Source organism: Penicillium nucicola (genome assembly GCF_028828085.1).
Source record: "Penicillium nucicola strain IBT 29836 chromosome Unknown utg000006l, whole genome shotgun sequence".
In the NCBI taxonomy this organism is placed as follows: domain Eukaryota; kingdom Fungi; phylum Ascomycota; class Eurotiomycetes; order Eurotiales; family Aspergillaceae; genus Penicillium; species Penicillium nucicola.
In genome coordinates, this window is record NW_026643130.1 from 1,798,024 (window position 1) to 1,819,175 (window position 21,152).

The 21,152-nt window shown below is 51.3% G+C and overlaps 9 protein-coding genes across 9 annotated transcripts; 6 read left to right on the forward strand and 3 right to left on the reverse strand.

Moving 5' to 3' along the window:
- Positions 1-105: 105 nt before the first annotated feature.
- Positions 106-972, reverse strand: N7511_006687 (uncharacterized protein; the record flags this gene model as incomplete). Its single annotated transcript, XM_057129064.1, has 1 exon — positions 106-972. One exon carries the CDS (start codon positions 970-972, stop codon positions 106-108), a length of 867 nt encoding a protein of 288 aa, XP_056983620.1.
- Positions 973-1,238: 266 nt separating this feature from the next.
- On the forward strand, positions 1,239-3,403 carry N7511_006688 (putative GTPase NOG2; the record flags this gene model as incomplete). Its single annotated transcript, XM_057129065.1, has 3 exons — positions 1,239-1,336; positions 1,388-2,135; positions 2,558-3,403. 3 exons carry the CDS (start codon positions 1,239-1,241, stop codon positions 3,401-3,403), a joined length of 1,692 nt encoding a protein of 563 aa, XP_056983621.1.
- A 960-nt stretch (positions 3,404-4,363) lies between these two features.
- N7511_006689 (DUF2462 domain-containing protein) lies at positions 4,364-4,934 on the forward strand (the record flags this gene model as incomplete). The annotated part of the gene is made up of 3 exons (XM_057129066.1): positions 4,364-4,413; positions 4,594-4,675; positions 4,794-4,934. The coding sequence occupies 3 exons, from the start codon at positions 4,364-4,366 to the stop codon at positions 4,932-4,934; spliced, it is 273 nt and encodes a 90-aa protein (XP_056983622.1).
- A 588-nt stretch (positions 4,935-5,522) lies between these two features.
- N7511_006690 (Zn(II)2Cys6 transcription factor domain-containing protein) lies at positions 5,523-7,964 on the reverse strand (the record flags this gene model as incomplete). Its single annotated transcript, XM_057129067.1, has 2 exons — positions 5,523-7,674; positions 7,741-7,964. The coding sequence occupies 2 exons, from the start codon at positions 7,962-7,964 to the stop codon at positions 5,523-5,525; spliced, it is 2,376 nt and encodes a 791-aa protein (XP_056983623.1).
- A 1,291-nt stretch (positions 7,965-9,255) lies between these two features.
- On the forward strand, positions 9,256-10,672 carry N7511_006691 (5'/3'-nucleotidase SurE; the record flags this gene model as incomplete). Its single annotated transcript, XM_057129068.1, has 3 exons — positions 9,256-9,267; positions 9,608-10,545; positions 10,609-10,672. 3 exons carry the CDS (start codon positions 9,256-9,258, stop codon positions 10,670-10,672), a joined length of 1,014 nt encoding a protein of 337 aa, XP_056983624.1.
- Positions 10,673-11,010: 338 nt separating this feature from the next.
- On the reverse strand, positions 11,011-12,591 carry N7511_006692 (DUF5427 domain-containing protein MTC1; the record flags this gene model as incomplete). The annotated part of the gene is made up of 2 exons (XM_057129069.1): positions 11,011-11,969; positions 12,033-12,591. The coding sequence occupies 2 exons, from the start codon at positions 12,589-12,591 to the stop codon at positions 11,011-11,013; spliced, it is 1,518 nt and encodes a 505-aa protein (XP_056983625.1).
- Positions 12,592-13,290: 699 nt separating this feature from the next.
- N7511_006693 (carboxymuconolactone decarboxylase family protein) lies at positions 13,291-13,848 on the forward strand (the record flags this gene model as incomplete). The annotated part of the gene is made up of 1 exon (XM_057129070.1): positions 13,291-13,848. The coding sequence occupies one exon, from the start codon at positions 13,291-13,293 to the stop codon at positions 13,846-13,848; it is 558 nt and encodes a 185-aa protein (XP_056983626.1).
- Positions 13,849-16,388: 2,540 nt separating this feature from the next.
- N7511_006694 (uncharacterized protein) lies at positions 16,389-18,638 on the forward strand (the record flags this gene model as incomplete). The annotated part of the gene is made up of 1 exon (XM_057129071.1): positions 16,389-18,638. One exon carries the CDS (start codon positions 16,389-16,391, stop codon positions 18,636-18,638), a length of 2,250 nt encoding a protein of 749 aa, XP_056983627.1.
- Positions 18,639-19,417: 779 nt separating this feature from the next.
- N7511_006695 (putative C2H2 finger domain protein) lies at positions 19,418-20,817 on the forward strand (the record flags this gene model as incomplete). Its single annotated transcript, XM_057129072.1, has 3 exons — positions 19,418-19,580; positions 19,658-20,034; positions 20,086-20,817. 3 exons carry the CDS (start codon positions 19,418-19,420, stop codon positions 20,815-20,817), a joined length of 1,272 nt encoding a protein of 423 aa, XP_056983628.1.
- Positions 20,818-21,152: the final 335 nt, after the last annotated feature.

The following is a 21,152-nucleotide window of genomic DNA, read 5'->3' on the forward strand; positions in this document are numbered from 1 at the left end:
ATGCAAAGGGAAATATGTATCAGAATGAAAACAAGAGAAAGCTCTTGTCTCAGTTAAATGCAACAGCTGAAAATATTGTACATGATGCCAAAATAAAGATTACACTCAAATCTTACCACCGGTGATCTCCTCTCCGAGTTGCTTAACCCGTTCCTGGACAAGATCCCAGCGCGCAGTCTCGCCAGCCTTGCGAGTCTTTCCAGCAAGACTGCTGACAGTGGGTGGGTTACCCAGGTTCCAGATGTTTTCACCGGGCTGGTGGTCGTTGCGCCATGCCACGTTTTCGCCTTCGGGGAAGACCCGGTCGATTTCAGCGGCAAGCTGCTCCTCTGTCGTAATAAAAGTGCGAGCGTTCATGTACAATGAGTGCAGGTGCTCCTGACGCTCTGTTTGCTTCTGTGCCTGCTTGGCCTCCAGGCGAGCCTTGGAGAGCGCGAGGCGTTCCGCCCGGTGGGGATCGGGAATGATGCCTTGCTTGCGAGGCTGCATTTCTTGAATCACTGATGAACGGGTGAGACGCTCATCCTCGCGCATGGGTTGTTGAAGAATCTGGTCTCGCCGTCTCTGGCTCTCGAGACTGCGGGAGATCATTTGGTGATCCGCCTTTTGTTTGCGCTGGTACAAGCTGGTGAGACCCTCCCGCAAGTTCTGTCGTCGCAACTCTGCCATGTGGAACTTCCATTCCTGCTTTTCCGGGTCGCTACTTGTCGGGCTGACTGTGCGTTCTGACTTGGGGACGGGTGTCGCGGCATCAATGTATGCTTTCTTGGACTTGTCCGTTCGGCGGGCGGGGAAGATTTCGCGAGGAACGGGAAGTGTACCCTTCACATGAGGTCGGACGGGGTTGCCAGGCTGGACAATCTTCGGTACATCGATAAATTGAGGGGACTCGGGTCCGACACGGAGGTTGGAGGATGTTGTGAATCCGCGGACCTGCACAGAGGCAGTCCGGCTGCTGCGAAGGACAGACATGGGCGATCCAAGGCCACCGAAAGTTGCTGAATTGGCTGAATAATAGAACAATTGACGTTGGAGCTGAAGCGGAGAATCATAGGGAGGAGACGCGGTCAAGGAAGAAGCGATTTTCCAGTGGTCCGTGCTTTCTTGGCGCCAAAAAAAAAAATAATCTTCGCCGCCTTCCTCTTTTTTCTTCTTCTTCCTCACTCTGCCACTCCCCTGTGTTTGGTCTTGTCTTTCTATTTTTTTTACTCTTCTCATTTCATATTCCAACCTTCACCATGGGTACAGGAAAGAAAGAGGCCTCTCGTAAAGAGAGGCAGGGGAAGACCAGCGATGGCATGGCCAATGTCAAAACCAAGGGTGAAAATTTCTACCGGTATGTTCAACTTGATTCCTAGTCTTAGCCAGTGACTGACATTTGCCTCAGTGATGCCAAGAAGATCAAGACCTTGAACATGTTCAAGGATGGCAAGGCGCGCCGTGACAAGGAAGGAAACATCACAGTCGCTGCAAGCTACCAGTCCAGAGATAAGCCCACAGCTCGGATCGAGCCCAACCGTAAATGGTTCAGCAATTCCCGTGTTATCTCTCAAGAGGCCTTGACCTCGTTCCGTGACGCTGTCGCTGAGCGTGCGAAAGATCCTTACCAGGTTCTCCTTAAGACCAACAAGCTCCCCATGAGTTTGATCCGGGATGACAAGGGTACAATCAATGGCCTGAAGCAGCACCAGGCCAAGATGGCCATTGAGACCTCTCCGTTCAATGATACCTTCGGTCCCAAGGCTCAGCGCAAGCGTGTCAAGCTTGGTGTGGCCAGCCTCGAGGACCTCGCTGGCGAGACCGCCAAGATGCAGGATACCTACATCGAAAAGAACGATGAGGGTACCCACGCTGATGGAAGTGCTATCGTTGGCGGTGATGACAATGCCAAGGAGGATCTTGGCCTGCTCACTACCGCTCGTGAATCTGTCTTTTCCAAGGGACAGAGTAAGCGTATTTGGAACGAGCTTTACAAGGTCATCGACTCTTCCGATGTGGTTATCCATGTCCTCGATTCTCGTGATCCCGAGGGTACTCGTTGCCGCAGTGTTGAAAAATACATTCGCGAGGAGGCACCTCACAAGCACTTGATCTTTGTCTTGAACAAGTGTGATCTTGTCCCGACAGGAGTTGCTGTAAGTCTTAACATTCTATTCCACTTCATTTTCCATACCCCTTTGTCTTGCGTTCTGTTCTTTTTGTTTTCTGTCTTCTCTTTTTGCTTTTTGTTTTGTTTTCTTGGCTTCGAGCCAGTTCCATCGCTAAGTCAAGGCTTCTTCCCGCGACATGTGTCGTGCTTTTGTTTTCAATGGAGGTCTGTCTGTTACAGCTTTGGTAGATTAACACTGTCCCGCACCGAATTTCTTTCTGAAGCTAGGTTGACATGTTTTCGTCTTGAAAACATGTCGCAAGGGACAGATGTGTTTTGTTTTTGAGTTGAACTCTGCTTCTGCCTTTTTGGTGGCTTAGTAGCAGAATTCTTAGTAACATCCCACACATTTCGCTTATACAATGTCTCATTGTCTGGTGACTGATGCTAACTTTTCATCTTCACTAGGCTGCCTGGGTTCGTCATCTTTCAAAGGATTACCCAACACTGGCTTTCCACGCCAATATCAACAACTCCTTCGGCAAGGGATCTTTGATCGCTCTGCTGCGTCAGTTCTCTTCTCTTCACTCCGACCGCAAGCAGGTTTCGGTTGGTTTTATTGGTTACCCCAACTCGGGCAAGTCCTCGATCATCAACACCCTTCGTAACAAGAAGGTGTGCACAGTCGCTCCCATTCCGGGTGAAACCAAGGTGTGGCAGTATATCACATTGATGAAGAGAATTTACCTCATTGATTGTCCTGGTGTGGTTCCTCCCAGCCAGAACGATACTCCGGAGGACATTCTCCTTCGTGGTGTTTGCCGTGTTGAGAACGTCCACAACCCGGAGCAGTACATTCCTGCCGTCCTCCGTCGTGTCCAGCCCCGTCATCTTGAGCGCACCTACGGCATCAAGTGGCAAGAGGACCACATTGACTTCCTGGCACTCCTTGCTCGCAAGGGCGGTCGTCTCCTCCGTGGAGGCGAGCCGGATGTTGACGGTGTTGCCAAGATGATGATCAACGACTTCCTTCGTGGAAAGATTCCCTGGTTCACTCCTCCTCCCAAGCTCCAGGGCCAGGATGGCAAGGATGAGCCGAAGATCGAAGGCCGTGAGGGTCGTCTCGGTGAAATGGGACGCAAGCGCAAGCTGAACGATAACGATGAGCCTGCCGTCAACGATGATGAGGACGAGGACGAGGACGAGGAAGCTGAGTCTTCCGACTCACAGCCCGCTCAGGACGACGTGGATGATAGCGACAACGACTCAATCGCCAACATTGAGGTCAGCGACGTCGAGAGTGGGGAGGAGTGATTGGTTCGTTCATGTTTTCTACGGCACTCGAGTGTCCACCCCCATTCAGCCATGAAACACGCAGGCAACCTGCCATCATGGGGTCGGCCCTTCCTGCTCTTGAAATACTAGAGCTTGGCTGCCTCATTACTCGCCATTCCTGTCTCACAGGATGTTGGCCCACGCTATTCGGCGTCTCGTGCTTCCAATCGCTGTTGTCTTCGTCCTGTTTTGCACAGCTCAGTTCGAAGAGCACGTCGCTACCAAGCTTCGTGTCCGATTGTGAGCCCTTGTACTTTTCGTGCATACCTGGAGTCTGGTGTTTTGATCACAGTCTCTATTTCAGATACCCGATTCAATGGAATCAAAATGAATCAAATCAATTCGGACCAAATATATCCTGAGTAGTTGTAGCAAATCATGTAAGAGTATTGTTGTCTACTGTACATAGATCCCTTAAACCTGAAGTGTACCAAGGTTGAGCCTCAATATACCAATCCCTTTACGATCCATCTGCTCTTACCCTGTTCAAGTCTACCCACCTGCTCCCGGCATACATAGCTCCATCAAACTCTGTCCCTTATATTTCCGGTCAATTGCTAAAAAGCCCCCTCCCCTCCAATAATTTGATAAGTTAGTCATAATCTAGCGCTTTTTGAGGATCGCATTTTACATCCAATCAAGCCATCTAGACAATGTACATCGAGCAACCAATTCCCTCAAACCAGCACAACACCAACTAACCAACAACCAGGAACAGGAACAAGTACAGGTACAGCAGTATACCTCGGACCGGAACAACAAACCAGCGATCATCCCACGTGATCACCCACCGATAAGCCCGATAAGCAATTTTCCCTCCGCCAACCCCAAAAAAAAGACCGCAGGCAAAATACACCGTGCTGCAGGCAGTGCTCTCTCACACTTCTTTCCTGTTCCCTCAACCTCCGATCTCCCCACCACACATACCAACCAGCAAACATGGTCCAAGGATCCCTGAAGAAGGCCGGCCCCGCCACCGCTGGACGCAAGTACGTTACGTTACACCCCATACCCTCACGCTGAAGAGAGACAAGACAATCAATCCATCATCATGGCGCTGGGGTCATTTTTTCCCTTCTCACTCTTCTGCTTGAACGACCCGCCAAGACAGCAAATTGGTCTGCAGTGTCTGCCTTTGGAATTTTACTTATACTTCCTGTTTTATCTAGGCCTGCGAAGACCACCCGGCCTGGCGTTCGTTCGGTCGCGCCTAAGAAGGCCAATCTGATTAAGCAGCGGAAGTTGACTCAGGTATGACTTGTTTTTTTTCTTTCTTTCCCTTTTCTTTTCTTCTCCTTGGAGTGCGCATGTGCTATTCTTGTATTGTTTCCATCAAAAGAGAGAGATCTAACGCATGGCATAATTGCAGAAACTCACATCCGGTCTTGTTGGCAAGACGGAACGCAGTCTTGCGACCAAGGCGGGCCATCTTGAGCTTCTCTCTGGTGGAAAGAAGGATCGTCTGTTGAAGGAGAAGAAGAAGGCCCAGGAGGCTGGTAAGAAGGCTTGAGCTGAGCTTGGTGGGACAATGTGCGATTCCGAGTGGTTTTGTTCTTCGGCTGTTTAGTTTCTGTTTCTGGTTCTGGTTCTAGTTGCGTGCTCGAGTTTTCGATGAGTGCATGAAATCGATACCCTGTTTCTTTTTGATATACTCTCTCTTTGCTTATGGATTTATGTAGATCCTGGTGGTCAATGGTGGGAAGAGTAAATGTGTATATTGTATGTACACCGATATGATATTAGTCCATGTGCAAATCTAGCTATCAAGAGTTCCAGGTTAGGGGAAACATCCAAATTGCGAAATCATCAAATCATAAGCAAGGTAAGAAGAGCGTAGAACAAAAGTCATGATGCCTCCAGTAGGAAAAGAGGGAAGCAGGAAAAGCAAAATCAACATCAATAGACAAGAATTTAAATAATGAAATATGACAAGGAAATATAAAAGGAAAACCGAAGATGAAAATGTAAAAAGAAAAAGGAAAAAAAAAGGGTAAAAGGGTATCAAAAGTCCAACTCCGTAGCATCCATCGCCTAACCAAGTCCATACCATTCACAGCGCGCAATGTTCTGTCACTGAATCACTGAATCGACCAACAGATCAATTCAATCGCGGAGATTTCGAGATCCGACTAGGAACACCAGCCTGCTCGATAAGATCATAGCCCCGCTCCATCCAGCCTTGGAATCCACCATCACTGGAATCAGAAGGGAAATCATCCCAAACAGCATTCTCCGAATCAGCATAAGTAGACCAAATGCCCTTGGGCACATCGGCCGCCGACCAAGAAGGCAGCTTGGCCAAAACGCACGTATAATAAACATAGAGAATACGGCAGAGCAGCTCGACACGGTCGATGTAGTGCTGCTGAGACGGATCGGGCGTTTTGCCGCCGTCGCCGAGGCGCTTCCACCAGGAAACGCGCCAGCGCAGCGTCAGTAGGATGTGGCCTAGCTCGCCGAGGAAGCGAACGTGGGTCTCGTGGGAGATTTGCTTCCATTTGATGTTGTAGAAGTCTCGCTCCAGTTTGCGGAAGCCTTCGACTTCGAGCATTCGGCAGAAAATTCGGGAGAGTTGGGCTGCGAGCAGGATTTCGCGGCGGTCTGAGGCGCTGTTGATGTCCATTGCGCGTTCTTCGCCGCTGGCGTCTAGCGAGACGAAGCTGTATTTGGCACGGCTGGGCATATTGTGCCATTGTGAAAGGAGGGTGTAGGCTTGGTTCATTGGGTCGCAGTCGGCCACGCAGGAGAGCCAATTTTTAGATTTGTCCTTTGAGTCAACAATGCGACGGTCAATGAATTCCAGGAAGGTGGACTTGGAGTTGCCGTTGTACTCGCTTAGAGTCTTGAGGAACTTGTAGCTCTCTCCCAGGTCGAGGACGTACAGAGAACCCCAGGACTGGCTGGCACGGATGTTGAACCGGCCTTGACGTTCAGCGAGCAAGGACAAGAGTTGTCCCAAATCGAACTCGGATGGGATTTCCATCCGGACTCGGTTGGTGCCATCCACCGTTGGGTGATTGACAGCTCGTTGAGAAATGTAATTGCAAGTTCCAAACTCGACAATGCTGGAGAAGCAGGCACGGGCACATGGTTGCTCGTGAAGTGTTGGGCGACAAGCATCGCAAGGGGAGCTTCCATCACACTTGCGCTTGTTCAATCGACACTGAACACAGGTATCCTTGTTCTTCCTGCGCAGACCAGCATTGGCCCGTCCAACCATACTCAGCGGACCCTTGCGACGAGCGCCGCGTGGGGGCGAGACAAAGTCAGCCGAAGAGATAGAGCCACCTTGACCATCTTCTTGAACAATTTGCAATGGTCTTGGCAACCCTTGGTCTGTAGAGCCCGGGTTTCTGGTCTTGCGCTTCCTGACTGCACCGGAGTTCTGCATACCCAGGGGCGCTGGTCGACCGGTACGACCGGCAGTCGAGGAAGCCCTCGACCGGGAGGGAATGGTAGACACCATTGATTCGGGCACCTCGCTGACCATGAATGCTGTGGTCTTGGGCGCTGGCTGTGATCCCTCCCGCGAACTTGGCTGAGATGTCCACTTGACCTCATCATCATCTACTTGATGATCCGCAAAAGCCGAAGGCTCGTCACTAGTGGCGGAGTAAGAGCACTCATAAATTCCAGACAAATCACCTGATACTGACGAGTTTTCTGACTTGTATTGGAACCGATCCTGTGCCATTTGGGCTCTCTGCGGGCCCACGGTCTGAGAGGCTGGCGCAATGTGCTGGATGGGCAGTTGAGACTCCAAACTGTCGAGCCAACGGGACTCGAGGGATCGAATGGAAGTGGAGAACTCCGGTAGGGAGTGATCCTTGGGGGTCTCCTGAGCACCCACTGAGAGCGGCACAGACTCCTGTGTCGGGATGTTCTCCACTGGCACCCCGTGCTGAATTTCAGCCCACTGGTCAGGGATCATAGGGAAGGACTGAGGAATCTGCTGGAACTGCATGATACCCTCACGGGGCACATCTGCGAACCCACCGTGAGGCATCTCGCCCACGTCGTCCACGATGACAGCACCAGTTGAGTGATTCTGTCCTTTCGCGTAAGGGTACATCAGTGAGGCATCCATCGGCATGCCGACAGAGTTGTACAACTGGAAATGGGGCCATGTTTCGTCGGAATGAAAGTTCTCATCGGAAGAAGGGATCGTCTTGGGACTGATCGTCCCACTCCCAATTCCCTCGACGCCGCCATCGGCGTAGTTCAAGGTCTCGGGAGCTACATCGTGTTTTCTGCACATTCACACGCGTCAGCCCCTGCCACCATACTTTTCCTACCCAGGAAAAAGGAATGCTCACCTATTCCCCAACCGACGGAATTCTCCGGTCAACGGACCCTGGAGGGTTCTCAAATCCGCGATATCCGCATCACACTGGCTCGATTCTTGGCTGGTATCCCACTCTGGGGGTTGGTCGTAACCCAAATGTTCCCACGACGCGACAGAAAAGGCGCCTTCAGTTTGCCAATTGTCCAAGATTTTGGGGTCGATCCCCGCAGCGGTCCCGGTGCTTCCACTGTCCATACAGGATATGCTCGAGGGGGGACGACGACCGAGTCGAGCAAAGATCTCAAAAAGCTTTGTGCTTTTTGAGACTTTGCAAGGGTTCAGATGGGGTAGCAAGTGTATGTGGGTTGAGGCAGATGATGGAAGAGGTAAAAGTTGAGGGGCCAAAAGATGAAGGCTGACGGGATTCCCCACCTCAAGATTTTCTGCGATCGTCTCTAGCGTGTTCCTGGCACAGACCCGGATTGGCTCTTGTGTGTGTGTGTTGGGACTGGGATTGCAGTGCCGATTGTGTTACTGTTCTGGCACTCTCCTGTTCTGTGTTTTATATTATATATTGCATATGAGGTTATAATATTCCAATGATCTGACAATATCATGCTCAGGTGAGTCAAGATGCACATGAGCCAATGTGGTAATGGTGCCGACTAGAAGCCGACTACTAAGATGGATCTCCGAGCGCGGGACCTTACGAGAGATGATATGGTCAGAGAAAAGGAGCTATCGAACATGAATGGCTATGGATCACTGTCTAAGGTCCTCCACTATCTACACCTTTAGCTCCCAAGGTTTTTATAGAAAAAAAAGCAAGCAGAATTTTCCCAGTCCAGGTACTACCGATACCGGGTATCTTCCAGCATGCTTAGCTCAGCACTTAGGCTGTGTAAGCCCTGACGTAATCCCACTTAAATCCTTCGGGGCGATGAACTTGCCAGTGACTACACGAGTAAATCTCTAATCATGCAGGGTACACATCGTACCATACAGTACATGTACAGCACTGCAGGGACCCTTTTAAGTCCCTGTATCCAACCTAAATTTATGGAGTACGGGAGTCATGGAGTCAATACAATACTCATCCCGGGTTTAGTTCGAGGCACTTAGCCACATCGATATGCACCTACAATGGTGCATACTTCTAGAACCCCATACACTGTTCAAATCTCACAATTCCCCCATGCACATGAATAATAGAAAACACATCTATGGCCAGCGCCACCGAGAAGCCCGACGGATCGGTTCACCGCAGGCTGCATTCGGGCCTTGCCATTACCGTCCCCGCAGCCTGAACGGCTTCAACCCCAACCCCGGTGTAGAAGGGCTCAATCCTTACCCATCGCATAAGTGCCTGATTGCCGCTGTTTTCGTAAAGTGCTTTTTCTTTTTTCTATTTCTCTTTCTCCCCTGACTACCCCACAAAAACAAAAGGGAAAATTCCCCTTAACAAAAAAGGCCCTAAATCCCATATTCCCCGGAAGCTCAGACCATCCACTTTCGAGGTATATCGCCCTAAGCGCTGCAAAAGACCATGCATATCCTGGTAAGTGCGATCTGCATTTTTATACCTCAATTTTGCTTTTTATCTCTTTCGTCTATCCCGCGGAACTATGACAAATGGAGAGGGAGAAGAAAAAAAAAAAAAAAAGAAAAAAGTTCCAGCTATCGCTATCGCTATCGTATGCAAGGATCTGCTATAGACTGGTGGGGATCATGACATCCGCATGACAGCCAAGCCCCAGATCTACTTCCTTCCATACTTCATTTTCCCCTTTTCCCTGCCTGTTATCTCCACGGAGTTCTCCGAAAAGAGAGAGAGAGAGAGAGAGATAAACCAAGCCAAGAAACAATAATCAGGATTCCGAATTAACCGCCAAGAACAGGTAGTCAACGACGATGGCCCACCAAGCAGACGCCTATCGCCTTACATCCGCCCACTAGTCGACGAACTGCAAGCGAATGGCCACACAGTCTCAGTAGCCATCCCAGCAGCCTCGCGCTCCTGGATTGGCAAGGCCCATCTCATCGAAGCGAAGCTTACTGCCAGCTACGTGCACAAGGATTCCTTCCGCGAGGACGGGACCTGGGATGAGGAGTACCAGCCGGAGCCGCAGACAAATGGCCTCACAGACAGCACATCCACATCCCCATCTCCATCCACATCCTCATCTTCATCCACAGACAACGATAACGATGACGAAGGCCCCACCCCGGACGAATGGGTCATAATCACAAACGGCACCCCAGCAAGCTGCACCCAGCTGGGTCTGCACAACCTCTTCCCTGGACGGCCCCCAGTCGACCTCGTAATCAGTGGACCCAACCACGGCCGTAACGCCTCGACAATCTACAACTTGTCTTCGGGCACGGTAGGCGGAGCATTGGAGGCGGTTTTCTGTGGGAAGCGCGGAATCGCCATCTCGTTCGGCAGCAAGGATGAGCAGCCTGCTGATGTTATTGCCGCGGCGGCGAGACTGGCTGTGAAGGTCGTGGGGTATCTTTGTCGGCATTGGGATGAGCGGGTTGAGCTTTATAATATTAATGTTCCTATGCGTCTCGATGTGGAGGAGAGGCCCGTTCTTTGGACAAGGACGTTGCCTTATTATTGGAATCGGGGGTGTTTGTATGCGGAGGATGCTGGGGGCAAGACGGTCAAGGCGGTCACTAATGGTGAGGTTAATGGTGTGAATGGGCATGGGCTTGAAGGCCGGACTCGGAAACGTCAGTTCAAGTGGTCGGCTGATTTGTCCGATATGAAGAAGACGATGCAGGAGAGTGAGGAGGGGACGGATGCTCATACTGTGTTGAATGGGTCGACGAGGTATGTTTTGTTCTTCCACTTTGCATTTGCGATGTTGGACTGTTGCTGATACGATCCTTCTAGTGTCACCGCTCTCCGTGCGAACTTCTGGCATGTTCCTGGCTTGGAAGGTCCCTTGAACCTTTGATCAGACATGATAAAAATGCTTGTCACGATACCCGTCATGGTCTTCGGGTGCATTTGGTTTTGCTGGCGCTAGATCTTGCATTGATCATAGACATTCTGTGTATATATATCTCGGGAATTGCATACCTGGTTTTATCCTTCAGCTTTAATTCTTATGATTCTTCAATCTTGCGTGAAATTTGACGGTCAATTACTCTTATCCAGGACTCACTACGAGATAGCTTAGATGGCTTCAAGTGAAGTTAATGTAAACGTAGTGCAATGCAAAGCAATTATTGAGGGGTTATCACGAACGAAGATGCTAGAATAAGACAGCAGTTCTTGACAGAGAGAAAAAGCCTAGATAGCACGGGCAGCCTCGCCTGCACCGCTCTCAACAGTAGAAGCCTGCTCAGCACGCATCTTGCCCTTGCCAGCGCCGCTCGCGCCAACGCCCATGCGGCGAGCCACGTACCGCTGAGCAATAGTTCCAGCAGCAAGTGAAAGAGTCTCCTCGATCCATTCCGAGACCCACTCACGCGGATCAACACCTCCACTCTCGATGATCTCGGCAATGGCATCGGGGACGACAACTCGGGCCATGTGGGCATCCTCCGCATCAGGATTCTCGGGAGCCGGAGCCGACTCGTCCAGCCAGTCGATCCAGGTCTGGGGAATAGCCTGGGAGATAGTGTGGAAGGCGATACCGTGGATAGGATCGTGGAGATACAGCGCGAAGCAGATCTCATCCTCCTTCTCCTCGGCATTATCGGCCTGCTCTGACGCACTAGCCTGGAACAGCTCCTTGGAGGTAGTCTGGCTAATAGCTTGAATAGCCAAGAAGATATCACTGCTGCGAACCGGGTTCGATTCACTCAGTACTTCTGTAGCTTGCTTGGCCGCCTCTTCGACACCGCCCCGCGAAGAAAAGTATTCGCTGGCATAGGACTCGGCGCTCGCACGCGCCAACTTGGATCCGTCCACAACACCTCGCACGGCAGAGACAGTTCGCGGTTGTCCAGGTGTGACGGTCCGCCACCACGGGCCGTCGTTCCAGCCCGCGCTGGTCATGTACCCAGTCACATCAAGCCCACGCTTCGGGGACGATTCTTGACCGCGCTGGATCACAAGCAGGTCTCCGCCCTCGACCTGGGACATTACGCGCGAGAACACCGAGTAGACCAACGGGTCGATCCCCGGGTACCCGGACAGGTCATGCGTCACGTGGATTTGAAGTCGTTCATGCGAGGAAATGGGTGGTGCGAGGGTGTGGATGAGGTTCGTGAATGTGGGCAGGGCTCTATCGCGAAGTTCGCCGCCTGTGTACCTCGTTAGTAACCCCACATGAAGAGGATGATGTTAACCCGTAGAAGTAATCATACCGAGATCCCGTAGAGCTCCAACATTGCCCTTGACCTGCTGGGCCCATTTCTGTGCCTCCTCGTTATTCTGGATTTCCTTGACAGCCGCCTCGGCCTGCTTCATCGCCGCAGTGGCCGTCGCAAACAGTCCTCCTGACAATCCGCCCGACCAGCCACCCCACCAGCCACCAGCCTCCTCGGAGGACGAGGCCTGCTGTACGGGTGCGCTTTCAGCCTCAGCGTTGGGCTGTTCAGGCTTGGTTTCTGTGCGCGACGTCCGTCCCGTCTCTTCAGACTGGCGAACCGGCGCCTTGTCTTCGGTCGGTCGGTCGATAGTTGCGCTGGGCCGAGGAGACCGTGTGGATGACCTGGGCTTGTCGGAGGACAGACGAGGAGTGCCTGGTCCACTGCTTGGGCGCTGGGTGGCTAGATGGTCCAGCTCCGCCAGGATGTCTTCCTGCTCGCCTTCTGCATTGTTGGCGTTGGGCTTGACTGTTTTGTTGCCGGATTTGTCGAGACCGAGGTCGTCGAACTGAGCTAAAAGCTCATCGCTGGTTGGTTTGGGAGCCTTTGGTGGCATGTTTGGGTGGTGTTAAGGAGAGGTGACGACACCTGAGCTTGACCGGTGGAGAACCTTTGCCAAGACCCGCTCTGCAGTGTTTAGTCCAACTGCGTCTATGGAGAAGACAGACTGTAGATTGAATTATTTGCCCCTTGAGGTTGTTGCAGGCATATTATATTGTTATTATTCTCGAAGAGAAGTCTCCAATCAAACCATGGATATTTAATAGCGTTCTAGACACGAGTTACGTCACCCTAGTATAAGACTCCAGGGCTGTCAACAGTACTGATGTCAACACCCCGAATAAACTTAGTTCCCTTGACCTCTGTTAGCCCTCTTATACCACGAAACACATCTTTGAGACCAAATGGGCGGAATCGAATCGGAAGCACAAAGCCGACACCCGCGGCTTGAGCTACTTTCTACTCTCCAAGCCTATTTTAGCGGGAGCGGGGTTCATACTTCCTTTTGACACCTTCGCAGCTTGACTCACACCTAACCATTTTACTCACTCTTTGTCTCTGCCCAGAGGGCCTCGCCTTCTAAATATTGAGGTATTTCTACCGATGCAGATTGCAATTGCAATTGCAGCCTGCATCATTGAGTCATTTCCCCAGGCTAACATTAACCTAGATCCGCATCGCGACGCTTCACCCACCCCCACCAACCAACCCAATCGCTCCAATCGCTCCAATCTCCTTCAATCCAATACAAAAAATGCGTCTCCCATACGTGCAGAACCCTCCTTCAACAGAAACAGCAGACGAAGCGCGCATCCTAGCAAGCGTCCAAGGCCGCCGAGCCCCAAACCCTCTCCTCCCACTGGACCTAGCCCTCCTCCATTCCTACCCGGTGACAGAAGGCTGGAATTCCTTCATTGGCGCAATCCGCACACGAACAACTCTCTCAGATGTCGTCCGCGAACTAGCAATCTGCCGCGTGGCAGTAGTAAATGGCGCATTGTTCGAATGGGAACAACATGCGCCACTGCTGCAGCAGGGCGGACTGAGCGAGGAGGCATTGAAGATTGTCGGGGATTCTCAGGCTGACTTTACGGATGAGGATTTGCTTTCGATTTTGAGTGCTGAGCAGAGGGCTGTTTTGAGATATACCGATGCAATGACTAAGACGGTTGCTGTTCCTGACGAGGTGTTTGGACAGGTGAGAGCTTGTTTCAATGAGAAGGAGGTTGTGGAGATTACGGCGACTATTGCCGCTTATAACTGTGTCAGTCGCTTCTTGGTTGCTCTTGATGTTGGAGAGAAGAACCATTGAGGTTATGTGTAGAGTATACTATAGGGTGAAGGGTGGATATCTATATACAGACTGGACAGATTTATAATTTGTCTGATCTGATGTTGTATAGCTAGATTTTGATCCCTTCTTGTTTGGATTATATTTTCTACATAGAGGTTGGAGGCTCTTTTAGAATGTACATAGCGGACATCGTGCATGGTTGGCGCTTTCTAGGCGCCAAGTTCATGCATGTACAAATTAACGCCCCCAGTGAATGTTCCATCGGATGTGACATCAGATTTAGTTCATAGCCGAATCCTAAGCTACTTATACAGTACATATGTACCACATTATTTTCTTGTCTGTGGAGAATAGTTGTAGTCCCTGCAATGCACTTCCATCTAGTGACACCTTCTTCTACACTGTCCCAGTAAAGTCTTTGTTGACCCTAGTCATATGCAAGAATACTCTTCTTAGTGGGCATAATCCTTTTTCTCTCTGTTGTCCTTGAATGACATTTTGACTTGATGCCTCTTTCCATGACTATAACATGATTGACCATGCACTGACTCTGACTGATGCATGCTTAATGAACAAGCAGTCAATGGTCATCATGACTTGTACATGAGTCTCATGACTCTCATGTGTTCATCTAAACCTTCTTTGCGTGACCATTCATCCTATGTTATCCCGCGATATTAAGACGAACACTACGACACTTCCTCGACGAGGCATGACCACAATGTCAATAAACAATGAAGATTGAGTTGAACTATCCAGGACTTTGCAATATTGAGATCGCAGCTGACCTTTGATTCCAGATGATCTCGCATCGGTACTCATTACCCTCCCCTCCCCGAAACACACCATGCCACAGGTTCCAACCCCTAAATAAAATACCAATTGAAGGCAGTGATAATGTAAACCCATCAGAACAGAAGCTGTGATCCTCAGCTACCTCCTGGGTAGCCTGCTTGCTCATTGTCCGTGTTCAGAACTACAATGGTGTCATGAACGTCCTACGCCTTGCTATACTATACTCATACCACGAACCACGCTGATAAAAGTCAGATTAAATCACACAACCATTGGAGATGATGCTTGCTGGTAGGAATGGATCTGAGTGGCACTGCTCTACCCTTGCAGCAGTTGGCACACTGATATCGGACAGGGAGACAGAGGCTGGCAGCCTGCTAATTTTCAGGACAAAACCTTGATCCTTTCCAATCATTCATTCTGAATAGCTTATGCATACGATGGATAGATGAATGGAAGTCATTGTTGGTATTCAATCTCTGGACAATAGAGGGCGACGATCTCATTCTTGAGGCGTGCGTCATAGACCAAAGACCACCAGAACAGTTCCACCTAGTCTCCACCTAGGCAGTAAATCTGGCAAGACTGTATAGAGAATAATAGAACATTGTTGTCTACATGTGGGCTACTGAAGGCCCCTGGCGCCGCTGAAACAGGCTTTGGTGGACTATAAGCATAGATCATGTGACGTGCGTCTGAATTTGCAAAGGGAAATTGCAGTCCAGGCAACGCAGTAAAGAGTCCCAAAAACACTTCAATAGAGTCAAATGAGTTAATTTTACCCAGATTACCTTCATATCAACAACAATCCTGGGTGAATAACCCCTTTCCTCGACATACAGCCATTGATGTGGCTAGTAGATAACTCACACCTGATTGGTGGGCCGCAACGGGCAGTGGAAACCCCCGTAAACGCTACAAACTACAAAACTACTCTCTCTCTCAACCTCAATCTCTTCGCTATTCCATCCTTCTCCCTTTCCCCTTCCCATTTCTTTCTTCTCCTGTAATCGTTTCTCTCTGTATCATCCTTTTCTGAGATTTCTGATCTCTCATCATCTCCCTCGCAGTCTATCGCGTCGAAGATCTTTTTTTTCCATACTACCCGGCGCAAAGATCTGCGCGCCAACAACACAACTTCCCCGGTGTATTTTTCCTGATCCTCTTTCTGTCTGATCTCATCACCTTCGGTGTCTCGTACATCGCGTTGCTCCAAAGTGCAAAGTCTCATCTACCCAGCCTTCCGAGTAAGTACATCCCTGGCAGCCACTCACGTCCACCCTGCACCCTTCTTTGCAGAGCTCACTGACAGCAAGCAGTAATTGGCTGAGACCCAGCTTGTGGTCCACTCAATTCAACACCTCCTTGGTCATCTTGAACATCTTATGGTAAGTGGCCTCGTCTTTTACTCTGTTTTTCTTCAGCTACTTCCCCCATCCGATCTGCACACATTCCTGGCCGACCGTGTCTTCTTTGTACTTGTATCCCTTTTTGTCTTGCTTTTCGATTCCCAGTGATTTGCCCAGTTTCCATGTATGTGGTGTTGGCGCTTCTCATACTACCGTGGCCCTTGACTCCCACGGCTGGCGCGGCGATTACTGGCGTCTTGGCACCCGCAAGCGAACCCAAGCTGACCCATATCTATACAGATCCTTTCTTGAGACTTCACATTCTCCATTTGAGCCTGGTCTTATTTCTGCTTTTTTTTCGCTTGCTTCTCAATTACTCATACCCCCTCTTGTCTTTTCTTTCTCTTTTCCAACATGGCCCCCATTCCCAGGGCCGATCTGGATGGGGACAACCCTTCTTCAGATATCGGTGACAGCCAGGACTCTCCACTGCGCCGACAGTTCTCGGAGCCATTCCGTCCTCAATCTACTTCTACTCAGATCTCCCAGTCACCGGAGCCCCTCCCGCAACATGTCAAGTGCGACTGGTGCGGAAAGCTTCTGGAGCTTCCTGACGATGAAAGCATCTCCGAAGAAGATGTTCTGAATGATCACATCAATGATGCTCATCCAAAGACCATCAGCTTTACTGGATACGATGGCGCCGATGATACTTACGACGAGACTGGCGATCTACAGGATGATGACGCCATTGAAGAAGATGAGGACATCGCAGCTGAACCTGCCAAGCCTGAAGATGACGAACCTCATGATACTGAAGAAATTACTGTTGTGACCAATGGCGAACAGGGTGACTCTGAAAGTATTGCCAAGAGTACTCAGATCACCGTCAACACCAGCCAACATTTTACAGGGAAGCTCGATCTAATCGACTGGCTTTCCAACCCGCGCACTTCATATCCAGAGGAATGTCGCGCCCGCGAGGCGAAATGGCGCCCCAAAGATGCCAAAGCGCGTCTCCAAAAATACTGGAATGTCCATGATGTCCGTCTATTTTCCCCTACTTACGAACAGGAAGCCGCCAAGTGTGAGGCTACTTGGGATGCTGCATTCCATGACTTAACTAAAACAAGAAAGCACGATGCTTCTGAACCCGCCCATCATCCTCTTCCATACAAAAAAGCCAGAGTCGACAAAGGTGAATTCCTGGAAGTCCAGGTTGAAGAAATCGACAAATTGGTGAACATGCTTCACAATCCCACCAAATACTCGCCAGAAGAACTCTACGCCCTCACAGAAACTGCTGCCTTCACCATGAAGACAATCCAAGATGAGTATTTGGCACTTGATCGTCTCAATCTCAGAGCTCTGCGACACACTCGGGGCGATGCTTCATATGAGACCAAGCGACACGTCCTGCAGGGCCACAAGAAGAAAGGTGGCATCCCTCTGGCGAATGTCAATGAAGATCCACTAGACTTTGCCGAAAAGAAAGAGGCAGGGCTCTATGGTTACAAACATCAATACTTCCCCGCAAACACCCCTCTCCTCCCAATTCGCACTATGCAAGATCCATTCGTCCAAGGTGGCTTTGTTCCTACTCCTGCCCAGGCTAGAAAGATGATCGCCAAGAAAAAGGAGACCGGTGAATCCAATGCCGATGGCTGGGCTGTACTGAAGAAACATGGCCTTGACTATGTTCCCCGGGTGTGGGAGCCTCGTCGTGAACCCGTTCTTCCCAAGGTCACACGCAAGCGCAAGGCTGCCGAGGTTGAACTCCCCAAGGTTGATGCCGAAGAGACCCAAAACGAGACCGAAGAAGAAACCGATGACGATAACCACCCCGCAAAGCGACGCACCAGAGGTCGTGGCGGCAAGCGCCTTGTTGGCGAATCCATTCCGTTTGACTCTACTCCTCGCCGGGGCACTGGACCTGGACGCGGACGCGGACGTGGTCGTGGTCGTGGCGCTGGACGCCTCGCCGCTACTCGGGCCACCTTCGAGATCAATGCGGCTCCTCAAACTTCTAGCCGTGGTCGTGGCCGACGCGGTGCAAGCACCTTGGCTACCTCAGTGCCACCAGAGACTTCCTCGTTCCCCATTATTGAACCTCGCACCGAAAGCCCCGTCGACACCCCAACATCGGGCAAAAAAGAAGCTCTATCAGCTGAAGCTATCGAGGAGGCCCGCCGTGTCAAGATCGCAAACTCAAAGAACCCGAAGCGCACAAAGGCGATGCTTGACCACTGGGACCGATTCAACCGCGAAGGGCGGATCCGCAACCCCAAGCGATCCAAGGCCCAAATCGAGCAAGACCGCACTGTCGACGGCGACGGAACTCAGGAGCTCCCCAAGCCTCTCGGGCGCCGCAAGCGCTCTCCCTCCCTCGTGCCGCTCGCTGGCAACCTGGCCCCCAAGGGGCCCGGCGGCCTGCCTTCAATGGTCAGCGTACAGGCGCAGCAGCAAATGGCCCCCCTGCCTCCAATGGGTGTGCCTCACTACGGCCACGGCCATGGGCCCGTCAACCCATACGCTGCTGCGCCTGTTGCGCCTATGGCACAACTGGGCCAACCTATGCCCGCGCAATATGCGCCATTCCCGTACCTCCCATACGGGATGGGTTCCATCCCGGGTCCACACGACCCGCGGGACCCCCGCCATTGAAGGCAGGTCCGCTCGCCGAGGTGGTCAACGGTCTCTCTCTCTCATATGTGAAGCTACAAATCACTTCTTCTTCACTTCATTCTCACTTCGGACACGGATGGGAGAGAGAGACTGGGGATCACCAAGGCACCAACTGATCAATTCGCTGTGTCTTCCTCGGCCCGCCCCTGGGCTGGTCTGAGGCTGTGGGGAACTACTTCTGCCCTAGGTTGCCTTTACTGCTAGTGCCTTGCCCGTCTTGAACAGGGCGAGGCCTGCGGAGGTGACCAGGGCAGGAGTACTCCCTGCAGCCGAAGGCCTTCCTGGGGGCTGTGGCTGAGGCTGCGAATATCAGATATATAATTGAGACGCTGGCACCCCTGCGGGGGTGCCGGCTCATGTATTTTAGCAAATAAATTTGTACGATTACTTGATCTTCAATTCGTAGTACACTAAATAAATCACTAGTGTAGATAAAGTAGAGCATGTAGAGTTCAAAGTAGGAGGGCCATCCGAATGGTAGAACATTTGCTTTATGTATGATTCAGCACGCTGAGCAACAAAACAGTGAAACAAAATCTAAGAAGCCCAAGCAACACAGCAAAGTGAGGCGAATCTAGCCTCGCTCTGTATAGATCAGCCGTGGACGATACATCGGCCTATCTCACGTGACCCTTTATCGCACGTGCCACGTCTTGGCAGAATGCATCATCTCAAGCTTGCGACACCGCTTCAGGAGCATCATCTTTACTTCCTCCCCGCAATCGCGTCTTATTCTCTCCTCGACACACACCGCCAGCATGGGCAAGAAGAGACGTGGTCCCCCGCTCGAAGAGCTTCTGGCTCGTCCGTGGTGTTACTACTGCGAGCGCGACTTCGACGACCTCAAGATTCTCATTTCGCACCAGAAGGCCAAGCACTTCAAGTGCGACCGATGCCCACGCCGATTGAATACAGCAGGAGGTAAGTGGATCTTGTGAAGATATCATCCAACCCCTTCTGCGTTGCGAATGAACCATGCTAACACCACACGCAATTAGGCCTATCCGTCCATCTGAGTCAAGTCCACAAGGAGCAGTTGACTGAAGTGGAAAATGCGCTTCCCAACCGAATGGGTCTGGATGTTGAAATCTTTGGCATGGAGGGTATCCCCGATGATGTGCTCAAGGCTCACCAGCAGCGTGTTGCCATGCAATTCCAGCAGGCCGAGGTGGAGCGACAAGCCGTGACTGGAAACCCTCCCTCTGGCGCTTCCGCTAACGGACAGCCGGCCAAGAAGCCTAAGCTCGAAGCTGCTTCAGATCTCAAGAAGCGATTGGCTGAACACAGGGCCAAACGCGCTGAGGCACTCGCTGGTGGTAGCAGCGGCGATGTAACCCCCACTAGTGCTGGACAGTCGGCCACTCCAACTGGATTCGTAAGAATTTCCCGTTCATTTGACATTACTCTGAAACTAACAGTCATACAGTCGCAACCTCCTCAGGCCACTGCCTCTCCCACTCCGGATCAGCAACATTCTTTCCCTCCGGCGTTTGGTGGTGCTGCCGCTCCCGCCTTTTCCTATCCCCAGACCCACGCCGCTCAATTCCAACCATATGCTGCCAATGGAAGCCCAGCACCCGAGCTGGCTGGTCTGCCTCAGAATTTCGTGCCCACCGGTTACCCCCAGCCGTTCGCCGCGATTCCCGGACAGCCAACAACAACTTATGGGGCTCCCCCATCCTTCCCTCAGCAACACACACTTCCCGAACAACGACCGAGTGGCTTGCCAGTTGGTTTGCCAGTTGCGTCGAACCTTCCACAGCGTCCTTCCTTTGGTGCACCTACAGTCAACGCACACCAAATGCAACAGATGCACATGGGCCATGTCCCACATTCACAGACACCTCCAGCTCACGGAGCAGATGGAAATGTCTTCTCCCAGTCTGTTGACGATTTGATTTCAGGAGCAGCGAATGCCGCAACGGCCCCCAAACCGGTGGAGGTTGCTGAAAAGCCAGCCAAGAAGGACAAGTCGAAGCCATCCGGACACATGATTTACTCCCATGATACTATCAGTCCAGAGGAGAGAATGGCCGAGCTTCCCCGATATGCATTTGTTCCCGACCACGCCACTGAAACCGCCCTCGGTGAGGTTCCCGCCGCCGCAGTTGTCGGGGCCGTTCAAACTTCCGACACAGTGATGGACCCGGCTCAATAGATTCTGCATTGTCCCCCATGTGGCTTTCGCAAGTGATGGATCACGGACCCAGCTAAGTTCGACACATATCAAACCATTCTAGCTATCTATGCATGAGCATTTCACTGGCCGGCGTTTCCCGGTGTTCCCATGACATCCCGTTGTTATCTGTTTCAGAGTCCCTGATCCAAATTTGAATCAGTAGTTCTGGCGAGTCCTCTCACCATCCCATCTTCTTTCCCGACAAGACAAGATTACCCGAGGAGGCGTCAGTACTGGTGAGTTCATATCAGCCATACGAAAATCCGAAAACGAAAACATTCAGAAACCGAAAACGAGAGTGGAAAGAAACAAAA